The sequence below is a fragment of the Amaranthus tricolor genome, chromosome 13 (assembly GCF_026212465.1).
Source record: "Amaranthus tricolor cultivar Red isolate AtriRed21 chromosome 13, ASM2621246v1, whole genome shotgun sequence".
Lineage (NCBI taxonomy): Eukaryota > Viridiplantae > Streptophyta > Magnoliopsida > Caryophyllales > Amaranthaceae > Amaranthus > Amaranthus tricolor.
In genome coordinates, this window is record NC_080059.1 from 1,388,245 (window position 1) to 1,412,248 (window position 24,004).

The 24,004-nt window shown below is 34.3% G+C and overlaps 6 protein-coding genes across 17 annotated transcripts; 2 read left to right on the top strand and 4 right to left on the bottom strand.

Moving 5' to 3' along the window:
* Positions 1 to 12: 12 nt before the first annotated feature.
* LOC130798478 (uncharacterized) lies at positions 13 to 3,650 on the bottom strand. 7 transcript variants are annotated; one of them, XM_057661485.1, is made up of 8 exons: positions 3,486 to 3,650; positions 3,327 to 3,368; positions 3,055 to 3,250; positions 2,534 to 2,959; positions 1,166 to 2,295; positions 919 to 1,085; positions 767 to 838; positions 13 to 589 (listed from the first exon to the last, which is right to left on the bottom strand). In XM_057661485.1, the coding sequence occupies exons 4-6, from the start codon at positions 2,871 to 2,873 to the stop codon at positions 1,011 to 1,013; spliced, it is 1,545 nt and encodes a 514-aa protein (XP_057517468.1). In that variant the 5' UTR covers positions 2,874 to 2,959; positions 3,055 to 3,250; positions 3,327 to 3,368; positions 3,486 to 3,650; the 3' UTR covers positions 13 to 589; positions 767 to 838; positions 919 to 1,010. The 7 variants fall into 7 exon arrangements, with proteins under 7 accessions (XP_057517468.1, XP_057517466.1, XP_057517464.1 ...); XM_057661483.1 differs by lacking the exon at positions 3,327 to 3,368; XM_057661481.1 differs by having other exon boundaries at positions 13 to 838.
* A 704-nt stretch (positions 3,651 to 4,354) lies between these two features.
* On the bottom strand, positions 4,355 to 7,844 carry LOC130798480 (60S ribosomal protein L5-like). The gene is made up of 9 exons (XM_057661489.1): positions 7,698 to 7,844; positions 6,963 to 7,032; positions 6,758 to 6,849; positions 5,951 to 6,077; positions 5,793 to 5,872; positions 5,500 to 5,616; positions 5,093 to 5,227; positions 4,750 to 4,919; positions 4,355 to 4,639 (listed from the first exon to the last, which is right to left on the bottom strand). The coding sequence occupies exons 1-9, from the start codon at positions 7,698 to 7,700 to the stop codon at positions 4,522 to 4,524; spliced, it is 912 nt and encodes a 303-aa protein (XP_057517472.1). The 5' UTR covers positions 7,701 to 7,844; the 3' UTR covers positions 4,355 to 4,521.
* Positions 7,845 to 11,551: 3,707 nt separating this feature from the next.
* On the top strand, positions 11,552 to 13,657 carry LOC130798482 (F-box/LRR-repeat protein 12). Of its 4 annotated transcripts, none has more exons than XM_057661491.1 (2): positions 11,552 to 11,661; positions 12,106 to 13,657. In XM_057661491.1, exon 2 carries the CDS (start codon positions 12,393 to 12,395, stop codon positions 13,578 to 13,580), a length of 1,188 nt encoding a protein of 395 aa, XP_057517474.1. In that variant the 5' UTR covers positions 11,552 to 11,661; positions 12,106 to 12,392; the 3' UTR covers positions 13,581 to 13,657. The 4 variants fall into 4 exon arrangements, with proteins under 4 accessions (XP_057517474.1, XP_057517475.1, XP_057517476.1 ...); XM_057661492.1 differs by having other exon boundaries at positions 11,560 to 11,661; positions 12,202 to 13,657; XM_057661493.1 differs by having other exon boundaries at positions 11,569 to 11,661; positions 12,210 to 13,657.
* A 250-nt stretch (positions 13,658 to 13,907) lies between these two features.
* Positions 13,908 to 16,950, bottom strand: LOC130798483 (probable plastid-lipid-associated protein 10, chloroplastic). Its single transcript, XM_057661495.1, has 9 exons — positions 16,790 to 16,950; positions 15,717 to 15,870; positions 15,507 to 15,614; positions 15,227 to 15,361; positions 14,987 to 15,082; positions 14,746 to 14,826; positions 14,532 to 14,618; positions 14,338 to 14,399; positions 13,908 to 14,251 (listed from the first exon to the last, which is right to left on the bottom strand). Exons 2-9 carry the CDS (start codon positions 15,867 to 15,869, stop codon positions 14,134 to 14,136), a joined length of 840 nt encoding a protein of 279 aa, XP_057517478.1. The 5' UTR covers position 15,870; positions 16,790 to 16,950; the 3' UTR covers positions 13,908 to 14,133.
* Positions 16,951 to 17,274: 324 nt separating this feature from the next.
* On the top strand, positions 17,275 to 19,322 carry LOC130798485 (tubulin-folding cofactor C). 3 transcript variants are annotated; one of them, XM_057661497.1, is made up of 3 exons: positions 17,275 to 17,414; positions 17,592 to 17,638; positions 18,178 to 19,322. In XM_057661497.1, exon 3 carries the CDS (start codon positions 18,191 to 18,193, stop codon positions 19,229 to 19,231), a length of 1,041 nt encoding a protein of 346 aa, XP_057517480.1. In that variant the 5' UTR covers positions 17,275 to 17,414; positions 17,592 to 17,638; positions 18,178 to 18,190; the 3' UTR covers positions 19,232 to 19,322. The 3 variants fall into 3 exon arrangements, with proteins under 3 accessions (XP_057517480.1, XP_057517482.1, XP_057517481.1); XM_057661498.1 differs by having other exon boundaries at positions 17,296 to 17,414; positions 17,518 to 17,638; XM_057661499.1 differs by lacking the exon at positions 17,592 to 17,638 and having other exon boundaries at positions 17,285 to 17,414.
* Positions 19,323 to 19,813: 491 nt separating this feature from the next.
* Positions 19,814 to 23,204, bottom strand: LOC130798484 (cytochrome b561 and DOMON domain-containing protein At3g07570-like). Its single transcript, XM_057661496.1, has 4 exons — positions 22,825 to 23,204; positions 21,516 to 21,921; positions 20,363 to 20,649; positions 19,814 to 20,262 (listed from the first exon to the last, which is right to left on the bottom strand). Exons 1-4 carry the CDS (start codon positions 23,002 to 23,004, stop codon positions 20,032 to 20,034), a joined length of 1,104 nt encoding a protein of 367 aa, XP_057517479.1. The 5' UTR covers positions 23,005 to 23,204; the 3' UTR covers positions 19,814 to 20,031.
* Positions 23,205 to 24,004: the final 800 nt, after the last annotated feature.

The window sequence follows — 24,004 nt, forward strand, 5'->3', positions numbered from 1 at the left end:
AATATCAAACTTAATTAACGCATGTTTTCTTTAAACTACTGTAGTAGGCTTTTAAAATCAACCTTAAAAAGAATTTATATTTGCATCTGCATATTCTAGTCTACCTCTTGAACAAGGTTCGATTCTTATTAAATAAAATACAATACTGCTGCAAAAAAATCGGCCCGTTTTTTTGGGTCCCTGCATTAATACTCAAATCGTACAACAAATTTGTACAGAATGTCAGTAAACTTTTCTACTCTCACATTAATCGACACAAATTAATCCTTGCCGGATTCGCCAACGTACAGCATAGCCAGTCCTATCTAGTCTCTTCTGCATTATTCTTCATCATGGAAATATATTTCATACACTTCAGCAAGACTACAGCAGGACTATCATACACTTCTGTTTTTGGAGGACAATATGCCAAATAGCTGTAACTCCAGATGAAATTACATTTCATCAGCAGCAGATATCTTTATACAATGTCAACATACGAGTACGTGTCAGGCAAATACATGAAATACCACACTCCATATGTAAAATATCATGTCACTTCTATGGTAGCAGTTGAAACTCCAAAGTACGCAACTTGATGGATGATTAGCTGAGAAGAGTACCACAACAGTATCAAAACGTATCAACAGCTTAAACATTCAAGATATCATATAGAAAGGGGCAAAGAAGAGAACGGAAAGAAAACAGCAGGGGAGGAGGAAAAGAACAGAGTTCTCTAAGGCGATTAAGAATAAGCTAGATCGGAATGAACAAAGTAAGTAGTTACTATTGAAGGTCAGCCTCTACATAGATCAGAATGTTTTGAAAGAGTCAGCACACTGAGCCGAGCTAAAAATGCCTGCATTCCAGTGTACAAATATAAATAGATTGGAGCAAATACATAATGATGCTTAACTACAAATGACTACTGACTAGTACCTTTCATTCTCGAATATGAGTATTATGTGACATGGTCACAATGACTAAGCCTTGCAGATCATCAAAAATAGGAAAAACATCCGTAAAATGGATTACATAGCATCACTAAAAGTATGCTTCATCCATTCTCTCCAGCAATGCTTTGATAAATGCTCAGGCAGATCAGCCTGAAAAACCACCAGACCAATCCGTTATCATGCCTAGGCTAAAGGCAAAAGGAATAAACAAAAAAGGGCATAAACCATACCAAGCTCCATGGAGTAGAATAACCATCAGTTGAAAGCAGCCACGTCCTTGAACTAGAGTTGAGACTGAATTTATCCGAATCATCAAGGTCGAACAAGTTCTCATCACTGCATTCATCATAATCTTGATCCCTTCTCCTTTTCTTTCTACTCCGTTTCTTGTTTTTGCGTTTAGCTCTAGCTATTGCCCTATCACCAAAGTCCAATTCACTCTCATCTAAAATTCGATCATTTTCTACAAGACCATATACATCAGATTTGCGAAAGCCAATGTTATTGCTAACGAAGAGTTCTTCCCATGATTCAGAAGTATGGCATTCCTCAGACAACCTGTAAAGAAGGCTCCACGAAAGAAGACCATACCATTTCATTGTGTCTAAGGTCTTTGATTTCAACTGGTCTTTGGAAATTAGGGCCAAACTCTTGGCTACTTTTGTACTTGTACAGATCCCTAATGTTAAATCACTAATTTTCACCTTCTCCTCAATTTCCTCACCATTATTAACCATCTGTAGAAGTAGCCTTCCTTTATTAAGCAGTGCATTCAAAAGATATAGTTGGTCCATCGATACTTGATCACCACACTCACAAATCAGAATTTTCAGCCAATAAGATGTATTATCAAACTTCAAAGATTTCTTTCGCTTAGTGAGGAAATCTTGAATCATTTGCACTACAAAATGTAGGTCCCGCTCGTCAAGAATGATTAAAAGGCGTTGGCATAGGTAAGAAAAAGTTTCATCCATAAAATACTGACCGAGAACCTCCCATACTTCTTTGAAGCTATCCTCGTACATTAACTTGAGAAAGAAATCTATGAAGAATTTATTATCAATTGACAAGATCTCACCATCTTTCAGAGACTCTGCAAATTCCTCAGATGACCAGAACTCAGGTATATTCTCTAGGAAATTCTCCACTGTGCGTTGAACATCTAAATCAAGAAAATAATGAGGCTTTGTTGCAACAACTGCTGGCGATTGTCCGTGTTTTCCTTTCCATTCAAGCTCTTCCCAGCATATGTCTCGGTTCACGAAGGCAAACTGAGCCAGTGACTTCGCACCCTTTCCATGTGCCGAATCACCCGCAATAGAAAAGGTTGAAAACCATTGCATGATGCGTGCTGGATGTTCTGCAGTGTTCAAATATTAAGTAGGAATCATAGGCTCATAGCTTTTTAAGTATTAATAATAGCAAAAATATCCAAAAGAACCTCCGTCCTCCATGTCATTTGAATAGTCAAATTACAGCACTGTTAATAGTAAGAGATTGCAGAACTATAACTGCAACAATGAATCATCTAAACGAAAATTCCAACATTAAAGCGGGAAAAAAATCTTTAAGAAGTATAACCCACAAAGCTAACTTACCATCAAAGAACTTTTCAAGCCTGTGACTCTTTTTAGACAATATTAAACCAGCTTGCTGCGGTCTCCTCTCAAAGAACATTTGAAGGACTTGAGCAGCAATATCCAATTTAACAGGCTTAGACCTCAACAACTTCATGAAAAGGTCCTGCCGTTCATGAGAAGTGACTGAACTTAAGCTTGAAATAGACTCACAAAGCCACAATCTAGCCTCTGACCGTCCTTCAGAGGTGATGATTCTCCATATTGTTTTTTCTAACTTGTCGTAAACAGGCATTGTTTGTTCAGCCGAATCAGAATTATCATCACCCCATATAGGTTTCGATAAAAATAATTCAATCATGATTCATGCAAAATGGAAGCAGCCAATGATTTTGATATCTAAGAACTTAATAATACTTCTTCACTAAAATGACAAACGTTGATTATCTGCAACAAAAAATGCACATATTTTTCATATTTTCAGAAGTGATAACCTCTAATATTTCATTATAAAGAATACCATGATACCAAATAATTCTTACATTCTAAAGTCATTCATAGCTCAACTACCATAGAACAAGTTTGAGATGTTTTCCTTTTACAAACAAGAACAGCAAGGAATGCCCCGAAAGCCGAAAGATACCGAAAAAATTTCACGAATCCACGAACACTCTAAAGCTTCCAAGTTCTACCCTTACATACAACAACAAACTCATGGAAAAGCACACCTAACAAGAACTGTACCAAAACAAAATATGAGATTAAAAGGTGCCGTATATATCTGAAACGCCAAACGTTGCGCCGAACGACGTACCGGAACGATCGTATCAGAACGGTACGGAAACAAGAATCAGATCTATAGAAATGAGTGAAAAGCAGAACATGAATTAAAATTTAAAAATGTTTCAACTAGGGCAAATAATAGTGAAGCAGAAATAAGGAAACTTTGAATAATGAAAAATCGAAGGAGTACCTGCTAACTGAAGTTGCTATTGTTTCCAGAAGCAGCAGGGAGAGCACACAGAAAGGGAGACAGAGAAAGAGAAAGCGCAACTGCGCAAGGAGAAAGTCCGACAGACTCCGAGAGCTAGAGGTTCGTTGTTCTCGACTCTTCTCTTAGCTTTTTTTTCTTTAAATTTTAAAAAGTAAAAAGAATCAATGAATTTATTTTTTGATTTTAATTTTATATTTTTAATATTTTTGATTTATTTTATTTTATTTTTTTGTGTGGCAATTAATCTTAAAAATTGGTCATCAATTGGTCAATAATGTTCTTGAGTAAATGATCTTAAAATTCGAATTATTTATGATTAATCAAAAAATTAAAAATATTATAAAAAAATCAATAAAAATTAGATTATTCTTAGTAATTTTTTCAAATAATAATAATAATTAAATGAAGATACCTATAAGTGTTTTAATTATAAATTTTTCAATTCTTTTATAATTTTATTTTGTATTTCTTAAAAAAAACATATATATACACACTATTGTCAAAAAAATTAATTTATTTATTTGTCAAAAAGAAATTTAAAACCCTAGAGCCATTAGGTGTTAAGTTAATCCAAACCAAATGAAAGCACGGTTGGTTGCGTCCACGCAAATTCATAGATTGAACAAGTGGTTGAAGCTTATGATAGGATATGCATTTTTATCCTATAAGAAATTCAATTCGCCTTCTTCCTCTTGTCTTTGAAGATTTTTCCTATTCCGAAACCAAAAGATTAACTATATAGTCTTCGAGTACATTATAATGCAAATAATATCTCATTCTTTTTTACCTTGATAAGGATCAAGGAGAAAGATATGGCTATAGAAATTCCTTTATATACATAGAATCTAAAATTAACCAAAAAGAGTGTTAAAGCATTAATAAATCGATAAATGTAGCAACTTAAAATTTAGTAATCAGAAAATATCAAAACCATAGAGCAAAAACTAAAGATTCCGACAAAAATTAAGATGAAACTCGTCTAAAATAATTTAAACTAATCAAAACAAAGATGTCCTCATTCGTCATCTTCATCTTCTTCATCATCACTGGCTCCAGTTGCAGAGTTGAGAGCATTAAGCCTCTCTATCAACTTGTTTTTCCTCTCCTCATACGTTAATTTCTTCGCATTGAACCTATCAATGGAAACAAATAGAAAATATTCAGAAAATAGGGGATAATGCATTAGACAGCTCTCAATGATGACATAATCTTGAAGAGAATACAGAAGGCTTTATGTTGTCACCTCTTGTGCGTTTTAGGAGCCTCCTTCTCAGTCTTCTTTGCAGTAGGGTCAGCCCGTATAGCCGCATGTACTTTCTTGTACAATGCCTCGAGGCCTTCTGCGTCAATTCCTTTCTTCACAAATTCACTAAAGTGAGACTGGTACTTTTCAGGCTCATCTTCCATCAATGTCTGTCGTAATAAACCAGTGTTGAATTATGAATATAAAAATTTACAACATGACTTCACATGTATATCAGTCATATACAACAACAATGTCACAACCTTAATCCCATTAGTTCTAGTGGCTGTGCACAAGGATAATGTGTAATAAATAAGGCACAAAATACAAACAGATCATTCACCTTCATGTAACCGGCAACATGTCCACCATAGATATATCTGCGGTGAACATCAGCATCAAGTTGCTTGCCGTCCTTGCTGAATCCAGCAAAACGCTTCTCACTGTGAGGGATGTCAAGTCCACCATCCAGAGCACCCTATAGATAAGGCCAGATATATAATTATTAAAATTAAGAACCAACAATATAAATATTGTCATGGAAAAATTTAAATTGGTATGAGGTAATAGACTCATTACATGCTCATTAATACCGGAATCAAGACAAATTAACAAGTTTCTTTAAAAGTATGTGTTCTGTAATTGGACTTGCTTCAAGCATCATGAATAGATATGATAACAGATCAAATGTTGTTTTGATGTATGCATGAGCATCCAAGGGAGCCTACTAGATGCAGGTAATCAACATACCTTCAATGCACCAAAAACACGGTTTCCGGTAGTAGTTCTTACTAGGCCTACATCAAGCAGAGCACGAAAAGGTCTCCTTGTCTCTGCAGGTTCAACAGAGAAGTCTTCTCCAGTTGCCTGCAATAGAAAATCATAAATGACGCAAACTTATTTTGTGATCACATAAATTAAAGTTGTGCATGGTTAATATTTTAAGAATTAAGGGTAAATGCACCACAAAAATTCCAAGCACATATTCATTTTAACAGTTGTGTACAAAGGTGACAGCATTTACATCATTGAAAAAATTATACCTCGACATTTCCTTCATAATCATCATCCATTGAAAGCATTTTCAAGACCCTCCGAGCCAAAAGAAGCCCGGTACAGTAAGCTACACACAGAAAATAAAGGTTACACTAAACCTACAAATATGTCAACGATGATAAGCAGACGAATATATGATACTAACCAGCAGCATAGTTTGTGAGACCCACTTCAAGTCCATAGCGAGGAAGTTCATGGGCATAAGCAGAGGCAAGAACTGAATCACCAGCGATGCTAGCGAATATAATTTGTGCAATTATATCTTTGTTGGTCTAAGAACAGAGTTAAGGACCTTCTGATGAACCAATAAGAGAAACAACACAAACAAAAAGGCACAGTAATGCAATAAATATAGCCAAACATCAATTAAACATGAACATTTGACATATCTACAATCAAGAATCATATCATATGAAATACTCTACAACAGAATGAAATTTCACTAAACACGAATCTCATGAAGAACTCAACCCCAGACACAGAATCATCTTTCACGGAAAAAAGTGAAAACCAAGAAGTTAAGTATTATATGGAGACAGCAATAATTTCTACAACACCACCCCTCCTCCACATCAAATCTTCAAAAACGATTTGATCAATAAAATGTATGAAAATTGTAAACGCAATATTATTATGCAATAAACCATCAATTCAAACAACTTCAAACAATAATTAGAATCCAACAATTCAAAACAATAATGAGTAAAGCAAAACAATTCAAAACCATTTCGATTTGGATTATGTATCAAAAGCAAAGTAAACAACTGATAAGCATAACACACCCAAAAACCAGTGAATGCGAGTAGGAGACCAATGTTCCAGCTCATGATAACGCATAAAATATTACATAAAGAGACCAATGCACTAAAAGCAAACTATAATCACCTAAGAAGCACACTAGCGACAATTCAAAACAAGCAATCAGAATCCAAAAACTCAAATAATAAGATACGAATCGCACAACAAACCGATATTTCGGAGTATTGTACTTGTTCTTGTCCTGATTAATCAGGCGATTCCTGGCCCTGTAGTCAGTCTTACCATCTGCAAACAGCACATTGACATAACACAATTCAATCACTTAATCACAAGATATAAAATCAATAGCTCAAATTTTTTTAAAAAGATTTACTCATAAACAGAAAAATAAAACATACCACGCCTTCTCTTGAACTTAACTTGGAATCTCTTAAAGTAAGCTCTTGTTTTTTGAGCTTTCACGAAAGGCTGTACAAATTAACAATCACCCAACTTGAATCATAGTATTACCATTTAGCTTTTTCCTTATCAAAAGAGATCAAGTAAAATGTATTTAAACAAACAAGATTGTCTCATGATCATAAAAAAAAATACATTTTATCATCAACAGTATAAATTTCGTTATTGATCATAACAAATTCATCAAATTTTCCCGAAATAATAAAACAACATAAAAATTGCACCAATTTTGTTTAATTACACAATGCAATTGACTTTTTCACCACGTCCACATCAACGCAGAAAAGAACATTTTTGTTCAGAACGGTGTAGAAAATTCATCACATTTGTTCCTCAATTGACAAAAATAAAATACAAATTATACAATTTTTTAATATACCCAAAATTAAACTACGGCATTAACTTTTTCACCATGTCCACTTCGATCCAAAAAAACCAAAAATGAGTTTCTTCCCAACCAATAGTTTGAAAACCCGACAATCATAAATCGATTGACCTAACAATTATGAAGAAATATTTGTAGAAACTGTAAAGTGAATGATGAAAAAATGTAATTCAGAAGTAATTTCACACCATTAGCAATTAAATTTAGAATTAAAACAATATTCAATTCAGTCATTAGAAAAATAAATAGGGAAATAGAGCACCTAAAATGCGAAGAGAAGTAGATTTACCATTGTTGGGCGCTTGGAAATGGCAGAGAATAGAGGGAGAGAAAGAGTGAAGCCGAAATTACGGATGTTTTCAAGTACCAAAATTTATAAAACCCTAAGCATTATCATTTGGGCCAATTGGTATGATAGCCCGGCTCTAACGACCGGTTTTGGAAAACCGGGATGGAAAAATTGAAATCAATAACATAAATTATATAAAAAAAATGCACGAAATAAAATAAGTTTTAATTTATTTTAAACATAAGCGTGTAATTCTTAAATTTGTGGTTTGGGTTGTTTGCAGTTACAGATGGAAGAAGCAAAAGAACTGTTCACAGTTAGAACAAGTGTTGACTTATTTGACCTTGTTTGCAGTTTCGCAGTTATTAACTGCGAATATCTACTTTGACTTTTTTTGACCAGCTACTTTTCCTAATTATTGAGTTGATTTTATTTAATATATATGCAATAGAGACATCATCATAAGTTATTACAAGTCAATGTATGTTTCAAGCGGGATGATTCGTCGTCAAAAGTCCGAGCATTCGTAAGTCAAAGCTTGGAGATTATGATAAACTAAATAAACATATATATACAACTAAATATATACAAATGTTTCAAATATATAACTAAATAAACATATATATATATATATATATATATATATATATATATATATATATATATATATATATATATATATATATATATATATATATATATATATTTATATAAACATAGTCAATCCAAATAAAACATATATGTATTTTTGGAAATTACACATAGTTTAACCACAGGTTTGGGAATTACACGCTTATTTTTGGAAATAAGTTGAAAGTTATCTTATTTCGTGCATTTTTTTGATAATTTATCTTATTGATTTCAATTTTTCACCGGGATGTGCCTTTCACTCGGTTAGTCTTATATGAGATGAGCCCATACAATTAGTCAAATTTTCTAGTTAATCACTTTATAATTATAAGTGATTATTCTAGAGTTACAAGTGATCGCTCTGAGACTATAATAAGTGATCATTTCAAAACAGCAACAAATGTACATTAGTTCAGTTCAATAAAGATAATTTCAATGTGAAATAGTCTCATACTCTTGTGGCCCTTCTCTTTGTAAATCTTCATTTAAGAAGGCTTTACTATGATGCTATCATTGTAAGAGATCGTCTCTCGGTAAAAACGGTCTTAAATTAAGAAGCTCATATGTCAATAATTTATATTAGTTAGATTATTCAATCTATCTGTATGAAGCGTTCACAATGATACTATTTCAAACAAAAATTTGTGTTCACTATAAGACGGTCCAAAATTAATTTTAAAAACATCAACTTTCATACTAAAAAATATTTTTAATTGTTTATTGTTTTATATGTCAGTTTAAATATTAAAATTGAGGATATTCCGCATCAACATGTCTCACCATCTCAATTCTCATATAAGAATTGCTCCTCTATATAACAATTTATTATTTAATCTAATAATTATATTTAAAAGTAGTAATAATTGTATAATATTCTTGTATGACATTGATTTATTATTACATTGAGATAAAATATTTTTAAAAGCTATTATCATATAACGAGGAATATTTTGTTTATAAAATATTCCCTTCAAGTCGACTTATTTTGCACGAATACAAAATGTACTTATATTAGTGGAAAAAAGCTATATACCACGAAACATACGCTATGGTTCAATTTATAACGTAGCATTAAAGTATTAGGCAAAATTAGAAAAAAGTACTCTACATGCGCTAATATATTTTGAAATATAAAAAGTTAATATTAATAATCTTATCATGGACACGAAGCAAGTAAGAACCCATTTGTTTATATAAACTTATAAATTAAGATAAAAAAATAAATTAAGAGTGATTGGTTGTAACAACCCGACTTACCGGTTGACTAAATAAAATAGATCATCACAAGGTTTACTTACCCAATGAACTCAAATCTTAATTCATAACTCGTAAAAAGGGTCACGAGGTCTAAAACATCTCTATAGCAATTAATCTTAAACCCAAACATTTATACCAAAGTCTAAAATAATCATACAACTGATGCAAAACCAGGGCTGATTAAGGCCTTGATTATGCAAGGGTTAATGTTTAGCGGAAGCCTTGATTCATTACACACACACAAACAACAAACGATGATGAACAATACACTTAACACACAGGAACAGAGCCAAGAAATCCTTTCTTGGTTTTCTGATGATGATGCCCAGCGTCTGGATCAACGTTCTTATACCTACGATAGATGTACAATGCCTTCGAGGAATTGTACTTACGGTTTCCTTGCAGTGCCAATGATTGTTCCACAATCCTTGAACCCGCAAAGATCAAAGGATACTCGTATACCTTTGATGAAGTCACCGTCAACTTCAAAGAAGGAAAACAGAAACAAGTTTTCTGAAATACCTCTACTTGTATTGAATCAAATGAAATCAAAATGCTTGAACGTTTATTACATGGGGTGAGGCCCTCCTTATATAGAGCACTCAACTACCTTAACGGCTAAAACTAATCACACGCTTAATTAAAGAACACGTGCTAAATACAAAGGCTTACAAGGCGCTCAAACAGAAAACAGAAATAAAAATACTTAGACAAATTTTGACTCAGCAAAACTGTCGAGCAACCCTCCTTCCACTTAGTCTCTAGGATTCTTCGTGGGTTAGAGAGGTCCTGGACCTTTGATGGCTTGGTCCATGTGTAAGGATGACGTCCCAAGTTTGCTCAGGGTCTAGATGGGTCAGGCTTGCACTCAACAGACTCAGCAAGGTATGCTGTTCCCATTTCCAAGTGTATGCTGTTGTTCCTTGTTATTGTCTTGGTTTCCTTGTTCCCAATATAATGTCTTGACATCATGTTTGGTCTTTGGAAAGCATCCTTGACCTGGTTCCGCCCTTCATGTACAATTGGCGTAAATGACAAGTCAGAAACACTGTCTTGTACCTGTAGGTTGTTTGCAAGGTCTTGAACATTTGATACACTTGGCACATTTGTATCAACAACGAACTATAAAAGTCCACAACAGTCAACATAACCAAATCTACTACACACTTACTAAACACACAACACAGACACTAAAACTTATATACATGCTCAAATTCAAAGTATCTTCTAAGAATACTATATTCACCTCTGCAATCCCATCGTTCCTGGCTGATAATGATCTGTAAGCAATCTAAAAGATGAAAACAATAGGAAGTCATATTTAACTGAATGAGTGGAAGCAATCCAAAACAAACTGAAACATGTTAAATCAAATAGAAGGTTTAAAAGCAATATCAGTCTTAGATTTTTGTGTGCACAAGATTGGGAGGAACCCCATAGCTCTACGATTATGTCTCTCTCGGGATGACGGGGACTCAAGGTGAAGTGAGCGTGAAGAGACTTTTATGATTGAGTTTTGAGATATTCTATGTAATAGACTTGTAGAATTTTGTAGAACTAGGTGTTAATACCAAAAATACAAATGAGACAAATAATTGAAATTAAAGAGTATATAATTTAGAATTTATAAGAATTATCAAATTGATAAAAGTTGTAAATAACCAGTAATAAAAATTCCTATAATTTTAACTCCGTTGAAACAAGATAGTAACAAGTTGCTAATTTAGCATTCAAGATTATAATATTAATATAAACCGTTTAAATATTAATTAAGTTTTATTTTATTATTTATATAAAAAGTTATATATATGTTTTTCAGTAAATATTATTTTTTTTAAGAATATAACTATTATAAACGGTTTACATTAAATTTATTATATTATATTATATTTTATAAAAATTATTATAATTTGATAATGATAATCTAATTAGATGCATATATACTAGTATTTGTATATTAGTACAATAAGATCGTGGACAACAAATCTGCCCTCTTTTTTGATGACGTGAATAGTCGTAACTCTTGATTGTTCACAGGCAGATAGCTGCTCATATCCTACACTCAATCTTCAATATGGTAATCCCTTATTCCTTGACAATTACCACTGCATTTTTACTTCCAGTTTTCAATTTTATCCTGCTTATTATCTCATCAATATAGATTTATTTTTGTAAAAGATTTTGTTATTTATTTCATTTTGATGGGTTTGATCCAAAATTTGATTATTAAATTCTTGTTGCAAGAAAAATCACTACATTCTTCATATTATATAGTTATTTTATTAACAATTCAAGCTGAACACTCTCAGTTTTCATTTACGTTCCTCTTTTTCTGAATTAAATTCTTGTTCATCTTTATTATCAATCAAATTGTAGAAATATGATAGTTATTGGCTGAATTCCCTCTTTTTATCTGACTGCTTTAGGTGCATTTGGGTTGGTGATAAATATTGTGGTAATTGATTTAAAGTTTGGGGTTATATATTTTTTATGGATTTGTTTGATTGTTGGTTACTTACAGTTATCTTAATATGAAGTTTGCTGGTAAAGAATCATAGGAAGCAATGTCAACAAACGGAAATGCTAAATGTTAATTCACAATTTTAATCGGTTGTAGCCTTGTAGGTTGAAAATTTCTTCCTTAGAAGAGTAACCTAGAGTTTGGGGAACGAAGTTTTTGAAACGTGAATCTAGAGTTTGAGGAACAAATTTTTCGAAACATTAATCCAGAGTTTTGGGGACGAGTTTTCGAACTAGATTTTGTGGAAGTTTCCGGTTTCTGGTAGCTAGGGTTTTAAGTATAACTGAATGGAGGATTATAACATGGATAGTTTCACCACCATAATGGATCTTCCTGATGATTGCCTTGTATTCATCTTCAAACGGCTTATTAATGAATGTGATCGTGAAGCCTTTGGACTAACCTGTAGTAGGTGGCTAGATATTCGGAACCAAAATCAACTGTCATTGCGTTTTGATTGTTCACTCACCTGTTTCAAAAACCCGCTTTCAAGAGCTCCTCATAGGATCGGTACATATGAATTACATAGAGTATTGAAGCGTTTCCAAAACATACGGTCATTGTCCTTATCTGGGTGCACTGAGCTGCCTGATTCGAGTCTAAAGCTATTAGAATGCCTTGGTTCAAGGCTACGAGCTCTTTATTTGGATTGTTGTTGGCAGATCACTGATGAGGGTCTTAGATTTGTAGCAAGTGGTTGTCAGTTGTTGAAGTTTATCAGCCTCTATCGTTGTGACATTACTGATGTGGGTTTGGAAATCTTGGCTAAGTCTTGTTTGGATTTGGAAGATGTAAATCTTACTCATTGTATGCATATAACTGATCATGGCATAAAGTGCCTTGTTCAAAACTGTATTCATCTTTATGGCATTAGAATCAGTAATTGTGGAGGCATAATGGGAGTGGGATTTCGTGGATGTTCTCAAACGTTTGCTTATTTGGAAGCCGAATCTTGTAGGTTTGAGTCCGAAGGGATTAAAGGTATGGTAAGCGGGGGAGGTCTCGAGTATCTGAACATCTCGAATCTTAATTGGTCGATTCGTGGACATGGGTTATCAACGATTGGTGAAGGGTATGCAAAAAATCTCCGGGTTCTCAACATGAGATTGTGTAGGATGGTTAGGGATGAGAGTATTGCAGTAATAGCAACAGGATGTCCTTCGTTGGTGGAGTGGCATTTGGCATTGTGTCCTGAGATTAGAGTTAACGGATGGGAGTCGATTGCGATGAATTGTCACAATTTGGAAAGACTTCATGTGAATCGATGTCGAAATTTATGCGAGCGTGGATTGTTGGCTCTGAAGAATGGTTGCAGGAAACTCTCTGTATTGTATATAAGTGGATGTCCTCAAATTAGTATCATAGCTCTTGAACTCTTTAGGCTAGCAAGAGGTGATATTATCAAAGAAGAGGAAAGTTTTGAAATTGGTCCCCATTGGGAATGTAGATGGAACCAAAGAATTTTCTTGGAGTAATTAATTAATTATTATGAATTCAATTATGTATTTTTGTATTTCTCCATACCAATAAGACGAGTTTGTCACAATTTCGGTAATCGCCTATTCGGTTACTTCGTTCGTGGAGTGTTCTTGGCTTATGACACACACTAATCATGATTTGGATTTTTACTTGATCAGTAAATAATTTCATTTCATTTTATTGTCCAAATGTTAGACTCTCATTGAAGTTTGAAAGTATGAATGTACACAGCCTTACCCTTATAAAAAAAATTGGTTCTGGTAGAACTTTGATTACAATCATGTGCACTTCTAAAACATTATTTGTAACTTCTTATGAATAAGTACACATAATTTAACCACTTTGTATTGCTTTACTATCCTTAGAATGCTTGACTAGGTATCCTTCAAACAAATGAACCAAAATGTACTCATTCCAAAAAACATAATTGTATTTCACTATTACAGATCAAAACATAATGTAAAGTTGGGTGAATTCCAATTGCATATAATTCATGTTAAGTATAAAGACTTCGAATCTTCAATAATGAGAACATAGAGTCGAGTGTTGTCAACAGACAAAAGGTTGAGCTCGGGTGAACACAAAAACCCCTCCACCTCCAACTGCACGTCCTAATAGCATGTTGTCATCTAAGTAGGAAATATAATACAGTCCCCCAACAGACTGCCTGAAATTACATCAAATCAAGTGCGTAAGTGAAATTTTAAAGAAAATGAAAGGAAGATAATATTTTGAACGTATCAAATGAAGAACCTCTGAGGGCTCGTGCTTGTTACAGGAATCTGCGCTTTGAAGGAACGGATGAACTGTAGAATCTGCAAACAGCCATTCCCCGACATTCAGTAGTATGCTTTGACTATAATGAAATATAGTAAAATAACTCATTGAATCATGTTCACTTATTGATGCAAATTCGGAACAATGGTCTATGAGTGTCTCTGGATTACCTGTAGGCTTAAATATGTTCGTGGTAGCAAGGCAGGAGCTATGACGGCTTGTACCTGCTCGCTTATGGCAATGTCTTGAAAAGTGATCTGCCAAATAAAATCCCGTTTCAGACATCAATAATGGAAGACTAAACTATTTACTGTTGACTTTGGGAAGATATGCGGAACTAGTATACATTACTTCATATTATAAAGTTGAGACTCGAGAACTAACCTCCTTAAACTGAAGGTAGATATTGCGTTTTGAAACCATTGAAAATTTCGCAGAAACTAGCAGGGTAGCACCTTCATTTTCCTAACAGCCAAATTTATGGATTAGTATTTGCTGATATGCGACCGATCTAATAAATATAACAGTTGAAATGAAACTAACTGCTTTGAATACTTCAATTTGAGATCATAATCTAAGTTGCAGAACGTCGTGAAAATGTAAACTAGAAGCAAGTAAAATTCACCTCTAGTAGGTTTCGGATGCTCCATCTGATAATATTCCGAACAACACCACCATCAGGTTGATTACGACATTCAAATTTCTGGAAAATCTGACCCACCTAGCATCACACCAACAGATAACTACCACTGAAAAACAAGAATATGCAAGACAAAAATGTCAATGGTATGACAGTTCAATCGAGGGAAGCTGGAAAATACAAATACAAAAGCCAAAGCTCATGCAATATCTGCGGTGTTGGTACTTGAAGAATTGGAAGTCTATTAGCAGCTTCGAAAAGGACTACGACATCAGGGGCAGAAGTGTACTGAAGACGCCATGTCCCGTCTAGCTTTTCCAAATTAATTGGCTCACCAGCATCATACTTCTCTACAGTTACCTGAATAAGAAATGTTATGATATATTGAATACCCGTCAAACTGACTTGCCAAAGTGACTAATTACTTCAACATCAATCACATAACCAAAATAATTACTAATGAATAACATTCAAAATTATCTCATTTCGAAAAGGAAATACATACCAGTGCCTCTTCAATGGATGATCGTTGGTCGGGAGTTGTTTTGAGTCCCCTTTCAGTTTCTTGAACTGCTCTTAACAAATCATGTTTTTTAGTCTCCGCCTCAAAATACTAGAAACCGAAAAGAATGTAACGAAAATGGAATTAGGCCATACGATCAAGCAAGAAAACAAACATAGACTAATTGCGCGTGTAGAGGAAAACTTTACGAACCAAAGAAGTATAAGTAGCGTTATCCGAGCATTTGCACGATGTTCTCTTAGTGAGGTTTCTTGCAACATTAGGAAATGCAACAATAGGATGTCCTCCATTACGAAATCTCTTTAGAAAGGGACCATAATTTAAAGGTGCTGTAACAAACGCCATACTGCACACCGAAAGATAGATTTTCTCATACAACATAGTACGACAGAACAACTTGAATCAATAAGTACGTAAGGAATATTTTGCTAAATATTCCCCCCGTGTCCCCTCACAACATATCAATATGGTGCCATATTCATAACAATGTGAAAGCCTTATTTCCAACAATACAAAGTCGGTTGATGATCCAAACTAAATCAATATGAGAAATCTTCGCTAACAAAATTTTTGCAGCAATGATCCATGACAAGATAAACATCCAAAAAGGGATAATCCCAATATTCAAACAATAGCCCTTGTAACTAAATTATATTTCACCCATGATCTTGATTAAGTAACTTCTTTATTGAAATTGGATGCCTTGGCACCTTGCTTAATAAGCATTATTAAATTCCTCGTTTTGAATCATGGGTTTTCCCGGTGCTAGGGTTCGATTCTCACTGCCTAAACGAGTCAGAAAAGATTAATTCCCACTCCCCTTGCCCGTAAGGATTTGCTAGCCTACCCTCGAATAAAAAAGACTTCCCTGCTTGATTAAGAAATCTCTTAATAAGCCCAATTTAAGTATTAATTAACTTCCCTACTTGATTAAAAAGTTGCTTAATAAGCATAATTAATGCTAGACTAAGAAGTTGGTAATTGTTAAATCCACCATTATCTGAATGATAAAATACCCACGAACCCAATTGCTTTTTCCTGTTATCCACCATTTAAAGACTTAAAACTTTTGTAATTTCTACACGATAAAACAATTAGCATCTTCATTTATATCTGAAACTGATTCCAATTACCATAATATCAAATGTTTTAAGGAAGCAAAAAGGCAAAGAAAAAAATAGCATGCTGAACAAACAAAATATCCAATATATGTATTAAAGAAACAACAATAAAGGAAATGAAATACAAGAATAGTTCAGAATAACCTTGAGAATGGGATGTTGAAGAACAACCAGTTAGATGAGAATACTCAGAAAATCAGCAACAAACCGGTAATTGTTGAAATTGAGTGGACAAAGAAACAGGAAGGGTGGAAAGGAGTAGAACGAGAGGGGGGAGATAGAGACAAATTGGAGTGGTTGAGACGATAAAAAATATCAATTATTTTTTTATTTGAAAAAATTACATTAATAATTCAATTTTTTATTTAATTATTTTTTATAATTTAACAATATTTCTTCGTAACATATTATATTAGTATCTTGCTAATAATAAATAATAGTAGAATATGCTACGCTAAACTAACATAAAAATTAAATTATAAATACAAACTAAGTATAAATATTAAATTATTATAAAATAATCAACTAAAAATAAATATTAAATTATTTAAAAATAATTTAAATCTTATATTATTCGGATAGAAAAAAATTAAATTATTAATATCAATTTTTCGAATTTATTTTAATTTGTACAAACCAAAAATTAAAACATAGGAGCATAATTTTGAAAAAGCTCAAGTTTAAAGAGTTTTTCAAGAGATGATGAAAATTGGAAGTACCTTGAAAAAATAGCGACACCTCAAAGCCCACAATACCACCATTGACGACGGTTAGTTTTCTTCATCCTCCTCTATTGATTTTGCTTGTGCTTTTTGTTAGGGTTCTAGTTCCTTATACTGCATCTTTTCTTATTCTCATCACCAATTTAAAAGGGATGAAAAGGTTCTGATTTTTGAAATCGGAACGTTGCCGCCGGAGATCTGGTTCTCATTTCTGTACCTTTCAGGTACGAACGTTCCGGAACGCCGTTTGGTGCAGCGTTTGGCGTTTCAGGTAACTATGTATGGGACAAATTAGAAAAAATGTCGTTTCAAACTGCTTATTTTCTTTTTCATATCCAGCCATCTCTATATTTTGTGCATTAAACAAAGTAGTAGACCATGATGCTTAGATGAAATACCCCAATTCTTGGTCTACTTTTTTACTATGTTACTCGGATACAGTTTTGTGTTTAGTTGTCTTCACAACACGGAATTGTGTCCAAGTTATAGTCTTTACCATTTAATATTTTCCATGATTTTGATAGAAAGAATTTTTTTCATGAAATTTGAAGGTGCCCTAATCAAATTTGAATGTTGATTATCCTACATAGGGTAATTGGGTAAGAGATAAGCCAAGCTTTACCAATTTTTTGTTTTTTTTTTTATGGCAATTGCAAAAATAATATTAGTTTGTTGACATCCTTAATCATATCTGGATGATTTGAGTAAAAGGGTATGTTGAACTTGAAAATCATGGAGATGCCATAGATAAGTCCATTTGGAACTTTGATTTTTTAGCTTCTGGCTGAACCTTGATGTTGTTACTTGTAGGGATTAGAACAATATGGATGATCAAAGTGGTATCCCATATTCAACCTCAATCTCTGACCAATCCTTAGATTCATCTATTCAAAAAAAGCACGAAGCAATGATTGCACGCCTATCAAACCGCCACCAAGCTCGTTTTCGTAGTAAAGAGACAGATACTTCTCCGGCCTTTGAGTCGACTGATGCATTCCTTGCTCGCTTCTCTGACCTCAAGCAATCAATTAACACACAAATTGCTGAAATTGATCAAACCCCGGAGTCATTTACCAAAGCAGACCTTGATAATGTCACTGCTTTAATTAGTGACCTCGAGAAGCTGCTTGCAGAAAATTCTTACCACTTGCCTTCCTATGATGTTCGTGCTTCACTCAAGACTATTTCTGACTTGAAAGAGTCCCTTGATCAGGTGTCACTAAAGCTGGTTCCTAGAAAGAAGTTCTCTTTTAAAAGTAAAGCTGTGAAGCAGAACCAGCCAGTTGCCGTAGAAAAGGTCAATGTTGAGAAGTCACAAGTGGTTCCTAGTGATAAACCTCGTATTTTATTGGATACCCCAGGGTTCAAAAACAGAGAGGGTGAGGTTCTGGTGGAGAATTTGAAGGGAAAGGACATGGGGGAATTTACATTGTCTGACCTCGGTTCATGTGAGGTTAGGTTGATAGGGAGGTCGAGGGCACTTTTTATTCATAAATTAAGGAATTGCAAAGTTTATGCGGGGCCTGCTTTGGGTTCGGTGCTGATAGATGATGTTGAAGGTTGCGTTTTTGTGCTGGCATCACATCAGATTAGGATTCACAACGCCAGGAGATGTGATTTTTACTTGAGGGTGCGGAGTCATCCTATAATTGAGGACAGTAGCGAAATGAGGTTTGCTCCCTATTGTTTTCAATACAAGGGGATCGAGGAAGATTTAAGGGAGTCAAGACTTGATGAAGAGACTGGGTATTGGGCAAACGTTGATGATTTTAAGTGGTTGCGTGCTGTTCAGTCTCCTAATTGGTCTGTCATTCCAGAAAATGAACGAATTAGCTTGTTTCATGTTTCAAGTTCTAATAGCTGAGGTTGCTATGATATACTTTATTGTATTTAAAGTTTTTGAGTATTGTATTTTTTTGAGCATGATTTTAATGCTATGTGGAACTAGATTATTGTACTGGCCAGCATTTTGTTTATTAGAACAAAAATTAAAAAATTCCCCTGGTGTCTTTTCTTTGGTCAGTCCTACTACTTCAGTTAACTTGGTTTGCAGATTCTGCTGCAATTTCTTTGCAGATACTGCGTTGATGCAACCGTGTTGGCTGCTGCTGTCAGTCAGGGCTAACTGGCTTGAATTTCAATCGGTTAGTAGTCCTATGCTCTTATCTCTTTTTATTAGTTGTCAGTAATATGTTTCTTAAGTTTTCATGTTCACCCCAGTGATTTGGCAATGAAATCAAGTAAACATTAAGTATTCACTTTTTTGGTTTTGTAACCTTTTTAGAGGAACTAACATTTATGGGTTGCATTCCTTGTTGATTGTGATTATCTTAGAAGTGTGGAGCATGTTGCATTGCTTTTTACCGAACCTGTTTGCTTTGGCATTAAGTCACATTTTCTCCATGTAGATGCTGCTTGGGTTTGTGCATTTTCTATCTGAGTGTCATCCTCATTTAAAATTAAGAGGTCTTGATTGGAAATTATCATTATATAAAGCCAAGAAATATATGTAGAAAACATGCAATACATTCTCAAAACAAATGTTAGGTACAAGTGATCTTTGAGTGCCAAATAAATACTTCCTATCTCAGCACACTAATCTGTAAACCCATAGAACACAATACAGAATTTGCACTGCAACTTCTAGTTTTAAGCCTTACAAAACTATCTTTGTCTACATAATCTGATTTCCAGAACAATAGCTACGATAAGCATGAGTGCAAGAATCACTGCATAGGTACCGTACCAACTGGAACCCTCCATACCCAAACGAATACCATAGAATATGTTTGAGATTGCAAAAATGACCATGATCCTCCCAGCATTATGGTGGTACCAATTCCAGTATTTACGTGGCTTTGATCCTTTTTTTGGTCTAATCAAGACAGCCATTACCTGCAGAAAGTCAAGCATATATACATTTTGGATTCTCATATATTTGTTTGTCCCATAAATTCAACCTTTAAAGATAGATGTACATCTAGATGAAACTTACCTGAAGGCAACCAAGTATGAGAATAAGGATACCAATATTCTTGTGGTGTGTCACTTCAGCTTTTATAAATCCCTCCACCACGAATCCTAAGATGAAGCCAACTAGTCCAAACAGAAAAGCAAAGATCTGGATTGTAGCATGTGAGTAAAACCAAATTGGGTCCCACTGCCTAAAGTATCTAGCAACTATGGCTCCAATTGGCATCAAGATTCCCCATCCGATCATGTTTAGAGCTCCATGGGTCCTTCGTATTCCAGTGTATGGGCTGCTTATTGTGTTACTTCTCCCTAATATAAATAAAAGAACTAAATGATTTCGCGAAATACTTTTATCACTTCATCATTTAAAGATATATAAGATGCTTAGGAAAGAATTTATTACAGGCAATCAGATTGTAGTTGGACTCAGAAGTTCAAGATTGGTCATTTTTCACCTTTTATGTAATAAAAAAAGTCTCTTTTTTTTTTGCCATTTTTCATTTCCCATTTCTGTTTGCTATCGAAGTTGTGGTGATTGGTGAGTTTAATTCATGTTCTTTGGAATACGTGTAGCAAACAGTCCTTTCCCTTTGCTAGAATGGAATTTCTTTTCTGGTCAAGATTGGTATCACTTATCTCATAGGCAGAGTATTCATCTACGGTTACTGTATGTGGGTCAATGCTTTTGTTTGAAGATGCTTATGTGAAGCTTTTCATTGACAAATAAAAAATTGGAGATCATGTTTTAATAAAGAACTGGCTTTTGACATTTTCCAATTTAGATGATGGTTAATTCATTGCTGGCGTCAGTAGATATGCTAGTTAGAGTTGATGGGGAAATCATGTATTTCATAATGCAACTGGAAATGGCTGGGAAAATTATGCTGTACTCTATGAACGTGGCTTCCACCTAATGATCATTATTTTTATTCCTTTCTTTTTCTTTCTGTCTGTCTGCTGTCTGTGTCAGTTTCTGTTTTCATATTTCATTTTCAGGTATTTTTTTGGTATTATTCCCATTCCATTGTTATCTCATTTATCAGTCTCATTCTATATTCAGTTTTTATTTTGTGTGGCGCGATGTGTCATACTGATATGGTACCTGAAGGAACTAAATATTTATCAAGTACAGGAGCTTTAGTGCTCAACAGATAACTAATATGAATGAACTTTACCGGTAGTATAATCCAATGAGGCGCTGTCTTTGTCTCGGTGCTCTTTCAACCTTAACTCATCCTTGGCTGTTGGCAGTTGGCCGTAGGGTCCCACAGCATAAAGAAGCGATTTTTGAGGTTGCTTTGTGTTAAGCTGGAAAGCCAGATATATGCGGTTTGACCGGGTGTACACCGTTGTTGAGTTCAACTTCACATTGAGCTCACCTGCATCTGGTGTCACCTTTTCTGGATTTTTATCTTGCAAATAGTACTGCTTGACCATTGCAGTCCCATTTTGATAGATCCAACCAACCATTGCACTAGACCCAATCATCAGCCCATTGCTTGAGAAACCGAGTGCCAGCCATGAGTTTGTGTTTGGGGCTGACAGTAGGAAACTCCAAAGCTCTGTTCCTGCTTGGACATACTAGAGAATCAGAGAGAAAAATCATGAGACCTTAGCCCAAAGATGACCTTTCTAAGATTTACCACTTGCACAGAATTAAACAGAACACAAAACTATCGTAGCAAACTAAATGTATAAAACCTGGTAAAAACAGGATTGAACCCAAAATTTGATTTTGAAACATTGAGTTTCTAAGTGAAATTATGACCTATGACTGAAATTGCCTGACCTGAAGTCCACATGTTAGACAGTAAGGTAAACCTATGAGACACACAATATAGCAAGTTACTAGGCTGCTGCCATGTTTGTTTTCTTATTGGCAGTTTATGAATTTCAATCCCGGTTCTCGGTCATATTCACCTCCACCCTGAATCTCCCATCTCTAAACTACATTGAAAATTCCAGAAATCTATTCTCAAAGAAATGTGTATTGTTCACTCCACATCATCTGTGGGGTGTTGGGACCGATTGATGAATTAAATACCACCTACGGAGAAGCTAGTTAGCATGGAAACACTAAAGTTTCCTAAACAGATCAGAAACGAGAAACGTAAACTTCAAAATTTGGAAACAGGGAAACGCCTTACCATATTACAAGACTTTAAAATTTTCGTGTTTTCTACCCTTCTTTCTTTATCTTTTCCTACCTGTATTCATCTTCTCTTTATATTCTTCATCGTTAGTTTGTTAATTGTTCTTCCCCTCTTCATATACAAAATTTAAACTTCATAGTTTTCTATTGTTAAGATTGAAAAGTCTAAACTGGTTGGAAATGGGAGTTTGAATTTCAGGAGTATCCGAAAAAACCATTTCTGCAAGGGAAACCGGCACATCCCAGACTTTTCCCATGTCCGTGCTTCCTTGCTGAAAAGCAGGGAAGGATTCCATTCAATAGGAGAGGGGTGTTAAAGTTTAGAAACTTACCCGAAGAACGTAATCTTTGTCCCCCCAGACAGTTTGGCAAAACATGGCAGTGGTGTCAAACTGGACATTATCGTTGAAGTTGATGTTGCTGTTGCATTCTTCTGCATTTTGCGACAGCACCAGCAAACAATGATCTCGAAGGAGGAATATAGCAAAAAAGACGAAAGCTACCCGGTTCATCTCTCTTTCTCTCGCTTTCGCTTTCTCTCTCTTCCCTTGTTATCTAGGAGAAACTTTCTGGTATGTTCTTCCTGTAGATTTGGTTACTTAGAATGAAGGCAATGTGGTAGGTAACTGATAACCCATCACCACAATAGAGACTTGTAAGCGGTTGACTATGTTTGTTGTCGCCCAGTTTATGGTTGTAATGACTTTGTTATAAAATATATCAGCATAATAATATATTTTTGAGAATTGCTAATGATGAAGTAGTGATTAATTATAGTATTAGTCATGCTCTGATACTTAGCATTTAGATATTGATATTCTAATTACCTGTCTTTTTCTGTGTATTTTGCTACACCTACGCGTAATCTTTGTTTTTGTTTAACTCTAATTGACTTTCTCAGTTGCTAAAAAGTTGAGACACGAGACTGGTTCTTATGCTTTCTAAATGGTTGCAGGTTTACAGTTAATGTGATCTTCATTTCAACTGAAGACGGTTGTCTTCATGGAACACTGGAACCATCATCCATAGTCGCCTTATTTTCTACAGAACAGCAGCTACGCAAACCAAAATAGATTAACACCACGTCGTAATTTAATGAATATGGTTCGAGTCATTTATGAGATGGGTCGTTTCTTATTTCGGTTAGTCTGGGTCGAATCATGGTAAAGAAGCAATTTTCTTATCACTAAAAGTTCTTTAAAAAACAATTTATTTTGTTTTTGTAAATACAAAATATAAAGGCTTGAACTAGGCGGAGTTAAGGAATGGTTGAAGTGTGCAACCTTAATCTCATAAATGTTAAAAGTTATTATTAATTTTTGATAGCAAAGACTTACAAATTCGTTGCCTATCATTTAATTAGTCAATTTACTTTAATCTAATCGTAAATTAAAATAATTATAAATCTTCAATTCTATCGAAAACAAATATATATATATGTAATAAAAAAAATTGTTAAACTTTTTTTTTGTATAATTTGCTTTACTTCCAAGATAAATTTTTGACCACAGA